The sequence below is a fragment of the Protomyctophum bolini genome, assembly GCF_963924005.1.
Source record: "Protomyctophum bolini genome assembly, chromosome: 21".
Classification (NCBI taxonomy): Eukaryota; Metazoa; Chordata; class Actinopteri; order Myctophiformes; family Myctophidae; genus Protomyctophum; species Protomyctophum bolini.
In genome coordinates this window covers 11,428,002-11,440,793 of record NC_137882.1, presented here as the reverse complement: position 1 = coordinate 11,440,793, position 12,792 = coordinate 11,428,002, and the positions used below count along the sequence as shown (strand labels likewise).

The 12,792-nt window shown below is 44.1% G+C and overlaps 1 protein-coding gene across 2 annotated transcripts in view; it reads right to left on the bottom strand.

Annotated features, from left to right (window-relative positions):
• Positions 1-12,574, bottom strand: part of dok6 (docking protein 6) — a 75,844-nt gene extending 63,270 nt beyond the window's left edge. For both annotated transcript variants that reach the window (XM_080793642.1, XM_080793643.1), the window contains exon 1: positions 12,279-12,574. In XM_080793642.1, the coding sequence (XP_080649768.1) occupies positions 12,279-12,344 (66 nt within the window). In that variant the 5' untranslated portion in view covers positions 12,345-12,574. The remainder of the gene's footprint in view (positions 1-12,278) is intronic.
• Positions 12,575-12,792: the final 218 nt, after the last annotated feature.

The following is a 12,792-nucleotide window of genomic DNA, read 5'->3' as shown; positions in this document are numbered from 1 at the left end:
ATACTAGAGCATGCCAAATACATAATCGTAAGCTTTGATCCATGTTAAGTCAGAATCCAGCTTGACGTGAGAACGGTCAAAAATATATGATGAATCCCACACGTAACATAATGGTCGGAAAGCCCCATTAGGGTTCGGAACCGTAACCGGTTCTGTTTCAGACCCGACTGCATCATATTTGCATTAACGGTCCCTGCAAACAATTCCTAAATGTTCTCATCTGCGTTCTTTTGGCTTAGCTGTGTGCATCACAAGCGACTGCGGTGACGTCACACCTCCTACTGTGTGAGTAGGTTGGATATGCCCACTGATCTAGGATCAGTAAGGATCTAGACTAGAGAGACGGAGTATAGCGTAAGCACAGCAGGAACCGACAGAAATCATCACACTTGTGGATGCCCTTACAAGATGATGAAAATGGCACACAGTTGTGATGTGTTACTTGATATCACTTCTACTTATTAATATTGAATCATGTTGCAATTTTCTTTTTTTTTAATAAAATAAAAAACGTTTGAGAACGACTGGGCTAGAGTAGGGAGTATCTGAACAACCTGCGGAGCAACCATGAGGATTAGTGAGCTTTGCTCTTTATGGAGCAGGTCATTAGAAAACACAAAACCACTGTGGGCATCCATTGCCTTGATGTTCGTCTAGGAAGGACTTCAGCGCAAGACACAGAATGAGCGAGAAATTGCAGATAGATAGGGAGAGAGAGACAGATCGATGTGGATTGAGAATGACATAGGGCAGGGTTTCAGGGTAAAGTCCTACTTGACATTATGAGACTGTAAGTGAGTGTGATGAAGAGAGTGTATTGTTGAAGCATTGTTTGCCACGGCTCCCCTTATCCCCCTGTTAGTTAATCAGTTGAGTTTTAGACGTTGCTAACAGTTAATAGCAACATTTGTCTCTGTTAAACGACAGAAAGCTTTTTTGATAATTAAGATCAGTGGAGATCAATGATGTGAAATGTTCAACCGAGATCTGAGCAAAGATTTATTTATGAAACAAACTACATAATAGTGCCACATTTTTCACCATGAATAACGGCTGTTGCACAGTTTTTCCCATATCCTGCCGGAGAAACACCATTCATCAGAGCCAATAAGAGCAGGCGATTTGTCTTCAGGTCTTTGTCTGATAGAGGAAGCTGATGAAAACCAAAGCAAATGGCCAAACGATGTATAGCCCTGCATATTTGTGAATTAATGCACTGAGCCCAACGGCATCAATCACGAAGTGAACAGAAACTAGGCTACGCGGCCCACAAGACACAGCTGAAATCATAAACAAAGTGAGGCGTATAATATAGAAAATAATATCTGTTGCGGAATATGTACAGTATGTATTTGTATTACACGAAGACCAAAGGAGACCCATTCAAGATGAGTTGGAAAAAACACAGCTCACTATGGATGGTGAATCTCTGAGTCCACTGATTAGCTGATTCACTTCAGCTGATTTCCTCGTCTCATTAGCTAAAGCCCACATTGTCAGGGAGAGTGAGTCTCGGCTGACAACAGCCTAACTGTAGCTGACTGTGTCTTTTTTTGATCTCCACACTGTCAAGTACAGTTCCTAGAGTGAAAAATTATCCCGATGTCGCCCACCATTCAGGCCCAGTCCTGTCATCGTTAACAGTGACTGAACAGAAGGGGCCAGATCCTGTCTTAAAGGGCCATGCCATCTCGGGACAATAGACACATTGTTCCCAGCCACCCCACTCACTTTGCCCGTGCTTTTGTGGGTCACTGTGCCGCCACCAACATGAGGAACATACCCATAGTATTCAATACATAGCTCTGCTCTCCATGGAAAAGGCCACTGGTCAGTGTGGTCACTGAGCACAAAACCCCCCTTTGAGTCCAAAACACCCGGGAGAGACAAAAGCAGAGCCGAACAGTATAGGTTAATAACTCCACAGAGAGAGAGAGGCAGGCAGGGGACCAATGTGTGCAGTGGGAAGAAGTGCGTGCGTGTGTGTGTGTGTGCGTGTGCGTGCGTGCGTGGAAAATGAGCATTTTATAGATAGATACTATAGATAGATACTTTATTGATCCCCGAGGGGAAATTCAGATGGTCCAACAGCTCATATATTATGAACAAGCATGAAAAATAATTTAAAAGGTGTCACTAAATATTGCACGTATAGACCCATAAATAACTAAAAGCTAGAAAGATAATAGTCCAGTTCATAAGCCTAGCATGTGGAGTTGCATGTGGAGAGCCTGGTACAAAAGTGCTCTTGAATCGTTTGTTCTTACATGAAACAGGTTCTTGCGACCACTTTTCTGGTCTGCCAAGATTTTGTGGAGAGGACGACTCACATTGTCCATTATGGCCCGCATCTTATTTTGTGTGCATCTCTCCACAACAGACTCCAGTGAGTCCGGCCTCTCCCCCAGTACTGAGCCAGCCTTCTTCACCAGTTTGTTTAGACGCTTGGCATCCTTGTCCATCACACTGCCTCCCCAGCAGACTGCAGTGTAGAACAGGACACTTGCCACTGCTGACTGGTAGAACATGTACAGCATTGTGCTGCACACCTCAAAGGATCTGAGCCTCCTCAGAAAGAAGAGCCTGCTCTGTGTCTTTTTATAGACAGTGTCTGAGTTCAGAGCCCAGTCTACATAGCACTATATGTTTAATATGCATAGTTTAATTATATAGTATTCCACTGTTACGTTCTTAAATTACGTATGATTCATGGTAACTACTTTGTATGTACTGTATATGATGTATTGCCAGGCTTTTTTGTTCTTGCTTAATGTATAAATCGCTCTCGATTAAGAGCGTCTGCTAAATGCCTAAATTGTCTGAAATGTCCTTAATGTAGCCGAGCTGCCTAAAGCCTTCCGTATGAAAAGCTTGACTGATTATGTCCATTCGTCAGATTATAGCTCATTTTATTACACACACACACACACACACACACACACACACACACACACACGCAAGCACCCAAACAGATGGAGTGCACAGACAGGTATGCAGGGGTTACAGATTAACAGACCCTGCACACCTTACTAATTACAGTATCTATAACCGCAAAGAAACAGCAAAATCTGCATTTGTCCCCGTATATCCAACTCACATTGGATATACATTATCTCCGTGTTAAAGTGATCAAGATGTATCTGCCTTCCAAAGTTTGCGGGCGCTGGGTAGACAACACGGCCTGGCGGAGACCTTCTCTCAGAGGAGTGTACTTTTCATTGCTATTCTTTTTTTTTTTTTGAGTGGTGCAACAACTCCAAGGAACAGCAATGTCCGTGTCCGTGACGCCTACTGTATGTATGTGACGTTAATGAGCATGAGGATGACTATTAGTACCAGTAGGGGCGCTGTTGTGCCAGAAACAGAGAGAGATAGTGCTGTACTGTTGCCTGCTAATGAGAGAGAGAGGGGGGAGAGGGGAGTTGCACCACTCAGTTCACACGGGTGTGATTTTTATCCCACGATTTTGCAACCCATTTTTTCACCCAGTGTCAATTATCTAATTATCCTGGGCACTACACTTCCTCTGCCAACCTGGGGGGGGGCAGCGGACTGACCTCATGCTTCCTTCTATGCATGAGGAGTCCAAGCTGCTTCTTTTCACCTGACAGGGGGGAGTTTCCCCGGCCGGACATAGCGCGTGGAAGGAACACGTTATTGCGACCAGTTCCTTTCCCCTCCATCAGGCTGGCCAGGGAGAGGTAGTTTAGAGACCAGGATTACTGCATGTTTTTTGTGAGGGTACCTACCCTAGGGGACATGCAAACTCCACACAGAAAGGCCCTTTCGGCCCTTCATTGCTATTCATTGAAGTAACTATTATTTGGGATTAGGGTATCTACTTGATTTGATAGGCGAGCTGTGACAACAACAACCTTGAACTCCATCAGCTGCGTGAGAGAGGCTGTGTGCACACTAATGAATTAGAGAGGAGTCTGTTTGTTAATGAATAAATTGATGCTGAAACGTAATGTTGAAATGAAAGGTGGCTTGTTTTTATTTGTTTTTTCGAGGAGAGCGGCAACATACCGGTATGACTTTAAAAACAATGTGTGCTATATATGCAGTTGCGCACGCTTCATAGCCAAGTCCATTTACACACTTGAAAAGCACAAAGGATAGGAGAGGGCTCTGTCTATAGAGGGTATGCGCATGCATAATGTGAATGGCAAATCGAGTGGCAAAGTGAGTTTAACATTGTTTAACATCGTTTAATGCAATCAGATAGGACTTTTCTGTGTGGATGTATGGGCTGCCAAGGCCAGAAAGTAGGCTCCCCGCATAACTTCCGTGTTTGACGATGATGTCACAGCATACCCTCTATTGTATATGTTGTTGTCAATCAATGTCAATGAACACATGTCAATGAACACATGTTGGGTAATCGAGAAAGTGTGTGTTTACGATACTCGTTTGATCGCTGATGGATGGATGGCTTACCTGATAATGTCAGCACATTATAATAACAAGCACCCACTGGGTAGATGTCAACAATGAAACAAGCAATGCTGATTAGGGATCCAGTATTATCATTCTGCAAAGCGGAGAGAAAATATGTCTCACAACGTACTACTCTGTAGTAAGATGGTGGCGCATTCCAAAAGGAAAAGATAAGCTATCATCGCACTGATAACTTGTAGACCTGTCCTTTTTGGTGAGCGACACCATTAAGCGATGGCGTATAAATAACCTTAAGAGTACAGCAAGCACAATCAATTAACAGAAATATTTGTTATATTAAATATTTGGTTTCGATTGACTGTAGCAACTCTACAAGCCCACATCACTGAGCCTAAGGAAGGCCATGTACAGTAGGCAGGAGGATTTACCCGCAGCAAACCTTCAGTAGAAGTAGATGAACCATTCATAATTCAGTTTTGGGCTTTAAAAGCCCCAGAGAAAAGACAGAAATAAAAAATATTCAACGGCTGACCTTTTCTATTTACCTCGGTGACCTAAAGCAGCACAACACGATCCTAGATGGAGAGACCGCCACGCCATGTGAATTACTCAAAGGTCATGTTATTCAGCTTTTCAAGACAGTCAATCCTTCTGATAGCATCGGCCAATTTCTTTTCTTCCGCCCACTGAAAGGAAGGCAGGGCCACGCGCATATCCTGGCAATATCCTGCATCACCTATACTTTCTACTGTACCTCAAATCTCTTCGCCCCAAAATAGTTAATCTATAATAATAGTATTAATAATAATACATGCAATTTATATAGCACTTCTCTTGGTACTCAAAGTCGCTTTACAACAAAACAAAACTAACTTTATTAAGATACAAGCTTGCTTGTATAGATTATAGATAGGGTGCTGGGGTTCAACTGGTCAATCTTCATACACCGGCAATTCACTAGTAACCCCCTACACACACACACACACATCCCAGTGATCCCACAGACTACAACGTGGTCTATCCATGTCTCCCATGAGCATGCACAGTTTGTCTTGACTCAGTATTATAATGGCATACAGTACAAAGCCATGGGATTAGAGGAATTAATTGAGGATTCACACACACAGTTCTCTGCCAGCAGACTGTTTGCTTATTTGTGCTGTTTCGATGTTGGACCGACCGACCGACCGCGAGTGTGCGAGTGTGTGTGTGTGTGTGTGTGTGTGTGTGTGTGTGCACGTAGGGGTTATAGTAGAGGGTGCAGTGTAGGGGTGATGAATAGGATGCACTTGTGCTCTCTCTCAGCTGTCTGCAAACCAGTGAAGGACATAAAGGTGAGAGAGACACCGAAGAAAGGAGAGAGGGGGGAGAGAGGGGGAGGTGAATGGTAAACTGGAAAGATAAGAGAAAAACGTGGGAGAGAGAGACTAAGAAGTTTGGGAGTGGAGGTGAGAAGTGGGAGAACAGGAAGGTGAGAGAGAGGGGGAGAGGGGAAGAACAGAGGGAGGATTACAGAGAGCAGGGGGAAAGAAAGAACCACTTGTGCATTCGAGATCATTACACTGCAGCCTCTTCAGACAACAAAGCGACAAAAGGCACCGGACAAAGCAGATAAATCACATCCATCCATGTGTAGAGGTGGAAATACAATCACAACAACACGCCACCGCCACCACCACCACAAGAGTTCTTGGAAACCTAACGGGGCCATGGAGAGGGGTGGGTGGGTGTTTTGGCTATTCGGCAAGAGTAGCGACGTGACCGCTCGCAGCCTAACCTTCACACTTGATGGGGTTTGAAAATGAGCCAATCATATTGACTGATACTGATGAGTTTGGTCGAAGCTGTTTGTTGTTGTATAGCCGTTGCTATTCAAAGCACGCAGAGTGAATCACTCAACTGTATTATTTCATAATCGGCAATGAATGAATAAGACGTATGAAACATCTTAAAATGGCAAAGCATTATACTGTAGTATCTAGACTGAGGTTTAGGAGGTCAACTGTGATAGAACGCCTTGTAGTGGTGCGCGGGCCGGCCCGTTGCCCGCAGGTCCCGCGGGTTGTCCCGTGGGGCAGGCGGACGGGTCAAGATTTTCAGGGCAATTATCGCGCAGCGGGCGGGGCGGGTCACTCCCCCCCCTTTCCCCAAAAAAGGAGAAAAAAAGTATTCCGGTACCTGCTCTCCTACTCCTACTGCTGAAATCATGAGCTTGTTCTGTTGTTCATCTCATGCTTATGAAAGGGGGAGAAAAGTGTCCTCTCGACCTCTCCATCCTGAACTGGACTGCATGTTAAAACAATTCCCCTCTCTGCTCTCGCCCCACTGAGGCTCTGAGTCTGAACCTGGCCGGCGTCATCAGCGCATCTGCATTTAAATTTTCTTAAGTGACCGTGCAGGCGTGCACAGTGCGCACACACAGAATTATAGGATCTACAAGCTCACAATGCGTCGCAGGTGATGCATTGTGAGCTTGTAGAGCGGCTATTTTGGGTGTGCACCACCGCCGCCGCGCAACGAAGTAAGGCACAATCGAAACTAAAATGAGAACATGCAGAGATTCATGATGTGTAAGACCAAAATAAATCCCAGAAATATGTAGTATCATGGAGAGATCAACATGCACACTCATAACATTGTTTGTGGTGCTGTGAATGGGAAAAAATCCCCTTTCAAAACTTTCATAAAAGACTGCAGACTGGAATACTTTTTAATCAAGTTTAGGTCAGGGACCTTCATCAGGACCATAATGATAAAGATCCATGTTCGACCAAAACATTGACTAATAAAGCAGAGAAAATTGGGTAGTCTGTTTTCTGATTAAAAGTAATATCACGTCCATGTCAGGATAATGAGGATATCAATGTTATTGGTTTGACTTTTTATCTGATATAATTTCTTTAGTTTTTTTATTCTCTGATGAAGACATCAAAAAACTATTTGCAGTGTTGTTTGCTGATTAAGTAATCTAAAAGAAGATTGGTGTGCTCCAATGTCTTTCTTGTAGATCTAAAACAGTTGATCTACCAGTTCACAGCGCATTGCGCCGTGTTGTGAGCTTGTAGATCTGCTATTTAGTATTTTTGGTCACCAGTCCAGCACCGAGTGTAAGTGTAAATCTCAGGCTTTAGTCCTTATACAGTGCGGTGTCAGAGTGGTGTTATTGATCTATTTGTCCATTACTGAGAGCACCAGGCTCCTGAAGAAGACAGCTGAAAAGTGAATGTCTCTACATTAATCGATATATTGCCCAGCTCTACTGGGTATGAATGTGGCTATGTTGGTCCTTTATGCTTCCCTGCCAAAACTCTGCTGTATCTTCCACCCCCTGCCTAATATTGTGTCAACTCATCATTTTTTTGGCATTTGAATTGAGTCTACACCGATGCCATAAAATGTTGATGGCATCGAGTCTGCTCTCATTTCAATTTTGGGAAGGGCTGGAAAAGATGAAAGAAATCTTACCTCTGTTATAATTACTGAACAGTGAACATTACACCTTTTTATACTAGTAACCAGTAAGACGCCTGAGGGCGAGAAGCGACCTCGCCCTAAAGGGTGAGGTCGCGTGCATGCATCCGCCTGGGTGACACAGAGTATGGGCGAGCGCTGGTCCTTTGGCATGGGGGTCAGATCAACATATGGAATGAATTCTGTACTGGCCACAGCATGTCTTGAGTGTACAGTGTTTGATGAGGTCAGATCAACATATGGAATGTCAGAACAGGTCAGCTCCATACAGTATATGGCGATCTAAGGGTGACAGCGGGGGCAGTGTCTTGAGTGTACAGGGTTTGGGTAGGGCCAGGCCTTCATTTTCGGGCCTGTTGAGAACGTAGATATACAGTAGATGTCATCGGGGATCTTCACATATGGGCTTAATTGCGACAGCAGGTCGCATTTACTATGACATCAGGGATCTTCATCACTGATGATGTCACGTGATGTCACGAGACCCGGGCACCATGGGCTTTCCCATGTATGGGGATTTTGAGTGATACACTGCCGGACAGGAAATGCTCGATTCCATGGCTAACTGCGACCTTTGGTCGCAAAAATGTCATCGTGTAAATAATGTGACAGCCCAAATATCCCCACAATAAATTATAGTCACCATGGCCATGGATAATGGTCATCTTTGATTGGCTCAAAGAGGTGTCAGTTAAACATAGTCCCAGACAGGCGTTTATTTATAGTTCTAAAATAAATCAATGCATGCATTATTGTCATGGCTGTCCGCTACTACCTGTCCAGCAGATGTCACAGTTCAGAAATAAGAGTTTGTTCTGATATGCTTGTCTACTCAGCTCCATTGACTCCAAATTATGAATTCCACCAGATTTTCAACTGCAGTTTGCCACCGAGTGTGACGAATCTGCCGGTTGGAATCGCAATTGGGTCGACGTAGTGTATATCCGATATTTGTAATACAGCTTCATAAACATGGCAGTATAGCAGAAAGATAGTCAATTAATTATGTGCAAAAACAGAGAATAATTATATATAAAGAGATAATAATTATATTTTACTGCAACAATGTACCAACATGCAGCTGTGCAGGACCTTCTGAAGCAGCATAAATGTCTGACATACTGCGAAGATGTGACCAATACCGGGTCCATTATTTTCAAAAATCTATTCCAAAATGGAATTGGATTTCAACACCGCAGCCTAAAACCATGTTGTTGTCCATTTCTCCACACACACCGGGGTCCTCTGAGGCCACCGTCCATCACATGGAGGCCCCCAGAGATTGGACAACATACACAGACACAAGGCCAGAACAAGTGCCGCTTTTCTATGATGAAATGGGCAGCAGGGCTGAGGGAGTGGGCGAGCAGGACACAATAAACATACTGTTTTCCCCCTCTTTCTCTCACTCTCTCTCTCTCCAGTGCCTTAAACAGCAGGGATGAAGAGATCTAGACTAGCTGGCAGAGATTAGACAATGAGACGTCCATATACCTCCGGCACAGCCAACGCTGTGCTGTGTGTCCTCTCTCGCTTAGTAATGGGGTACTCTACGCACACAAGCTGAAGCTCTCCTCCTCTATCTCAACATCTGAATGCATCCAGCTAATAGCATGTGAGGGAGAAATAGACCAAGCCAACTTTATACTACAAGCGAGCTAATTAGAATATAGGGCGGAAGGGCACCTTGTGTTTTAACCCATTTAGGCCTGACCTCGAAATTAAAACAAAATCTTCCAAATCCTCCAGTTTTCTGAAATAAAATTTGAAAAATAGCAGACCTACAAGCTCATAGCGCCACTCGGTGGCGCGCTATGAGCTTGTAGATCTGCTATTTTTCAATAGCTAACTTATAACATAATGTTTAAAACATCAAAAGGGGTTCCCGCCCAAAATGGGTTAATTTGCTAGTGTCGTGCAAAAAGTGCAAAACTCCAGACACAAGGTTTAATTTTTCCCAACGTTAGTCTATTAAGTAGAGCCCGACCCATGTATTGGTTTGACTTTTTTGACATCAGTATCTGCAATTATAATAACCGGTTATAAAGGGTTACAGCGCATTGTGAGACAGATATTTTATTTTTTACTTTGTTATATAAAAAAATGTATGAGTTCATTCTTCTGAAAGAGAAACTTTTTGAAATTCTTGGACAAAATATACGTGGGTAATCGGTGGTCTAGGTCTAGGAGGGCTCTTTGAAATTGGGATCTGACCTGAACGGTCGGGCTCTATCCTCTAAAGGTGCCCCATGATGCTTAACCCATTACAACCAGGAAAGCATCTGTCATTTTAGATTTTAGCTATACAACATTGGTTCTCAAAGTGAGTCCTTCGTGGACCACTAAAGTATAGTTAATATAGCATCACAATCATTTTAACCACTTTAATTAACCATTAGTTCATACTTTGGCTATTCAAAAATAGCAAATAATGATATATATCTTTACAATTGAGCAGTTAGCGACGGAAGAGGACCAGTTGGACAGGTAACCACGTCGCAAAGGGCACCAAATCCCACACCGCGACGTAATGCGACTATGCGGAGTATCGGGAACTGCCATTGCCGACCCTGCTCTGACGTCACTCACTTCACATCTGCGTTTTCAACAGTACTTCTCCAGTTTCCGTCTCCCTTCTGCATTTTCCGTTTCACTCACTCCCTCTACATCTATTTCTCTTCAGAAGCGTTAATATTGTAACCTCGACACAACATAACATCAGAAATTATCCCAGAACTGCAGCCTAGATTGTGAGAAAACAGCCTCTTAAAACGGCAAAAAGTCGGCACACTGCAAGGCATGCTGGGCTAAAGGTGCATGATGGGAAGCCGAGTTTTATGTATTTATGTATTATTATTATTTTTAAGTTCATAGCACGTGAATTAGTCTTATGGCCTTGTAGATCTCCTTTTTTAAGTCTGAACCTCTAGTACTGTACAAGCCCATAGCATGTGAATTCACCTTGTGTGCTTAGATCTGCTACTTTAGAAAAGGCTTAACTATATTTTTAAGCAAGCATTTTAACTCAAATCTTTGCTTCTACGGGTCCCTGGAACTAAATATTTTAGGATGGGGGGGGGGTGTCAGAGTCAAGTGCATAGCCTATAATTTTGGGAGTCCTGCACATGAAAAGGTTTGTGTGTGTGTGTGGGGTGGGGGGGGGGGGGGTCAGTCAAGTGCATAGCCTATAATTTTGGGAGTACTGCACATAAAAAGGTTTGAGCACACGTATTTTCCAGAAAACTGCTAGGGTTTAGAAGGCATTCGTAGAATCGTCCTCAGGTCTTAATGGGTTAAGCAACAATAGAGTGGTGTTGATGAAGCCAGGTGATGATATGACTATGAGAAAGCAGACATCATTAGCCACCATCATCACACCTCATCAGCAGCGAGTCTGCTCTGTTAGCCTTGTCAGTGTAATGAGCTGGAAGGATGGACAAAAGCAGATGGCTTCATGAGTCAGACAATAAGGCACTCATAATTGAATATAGACCATTATGTGGTGAGGAGGCTATAGTTCCCTGTACTGTATCTCAATGTTAATGCAGCTTTTGTGGTATTTAACAGATTAAATACTAAACCGTATTCAAAACACGTTGCATGTCAGTATCTTCAGTGATGAATGAGAGTTAAGTATGAATGACCAGCAAGTCTGGTCATTCATGTGTTGTCTTGCCTGACTGATTATAAGTAACAATTTCATACACTGTTATTGCAATACAGTCATTGACAGTCTGTCCTATGATACACAAAATAAGCCATCATGCCAAATACTCCACACAAAAAACTCCAAACCATTTGCAGTTTTCTTGTCCTGGCTATCTATAATAATAGCCCCAAACAACATGTATTACCCAGCATAGGCCGGGTCGAAGTAATTATAGTACTGTCTACTTGTTTAGACATGACCAGGAAAAAGACGTAAACCTTTTAAACTTTGAGGAGAGGAATAAAGTTGTTATAAATAAATACAACGGTTGACGTAAATAATGTACTGCAATGTGCGCAGGGGCAAGAGCCTATCAAAACAACCCCTTTTAAGATGTTGCTGTCATCAAGACACAAGCCAAAGCAACTTGAATTCACCGAAATGTGAACGTGTTTACAGACAGTGTTTTCAGCACTGCGTGTAAAGTGAAACCTAGTCATTACAGGAGAATAGACTCTCTAATCCTGTTTTTCCTCTGGAAGCGACCATGCACTGCAACCGGACAGGACAGCCGCCTATGGGGCAAATATAGAGACCTTTTTTAATCCAGCTTGCCCCTGATGCTATAAACCCGCAAACAACTGGAGAGCCCCCCTCCTCTCCCTCCACCGCCTCCTCTACCTAGTAGGCTACCTCTACCACCACCGCCTCCTCCCCATCCGCGCTACACAGCAAGTTCTACTGTTACAATACTCACCCCCAGTTTCTTGCTCCGTATCCTCACGTATCCCTGTTTCACTATGTCGTTGAAGTTGGAAGCCATGGCAAAGACGCTTCCCCCTTATAGTTATTGTCCCGGCGGCCCCCCGTTCCGTTCCGTTCTGTCCCGATATCGATAGCGAAGGAAGAAGTCTCTGCTGTGGAAAAGGGTGGAGGGGTGGGGTACGTGTCAGTCAGTCCGACATCCAGCACGGGGAGGAGAGGAGGAGGTGGACCGCACCGCTCCAGGCAGGCAACCTGCTCCAGTGTCAGCGCTCGGCCAGCCGGCTTCAGTGGCGCGTTCCATCCGGGAGACAGGGAGATACCATTCTACTAGCCTGTGTGTTGTAGACTTGTAGTCAGCTGATTGAATTCAGCCGAGAGAGAGAGCGAGAGAGAGATGTGGGGATGGTGATGATGGTGCGTTCCCGGAAGCGCGCCTCTGTGAGGCAGAGGCGCGCTTCCTGGAACGCACCATCATCCTCGCATCGTCAGGGGGCTATTTTGAGGCG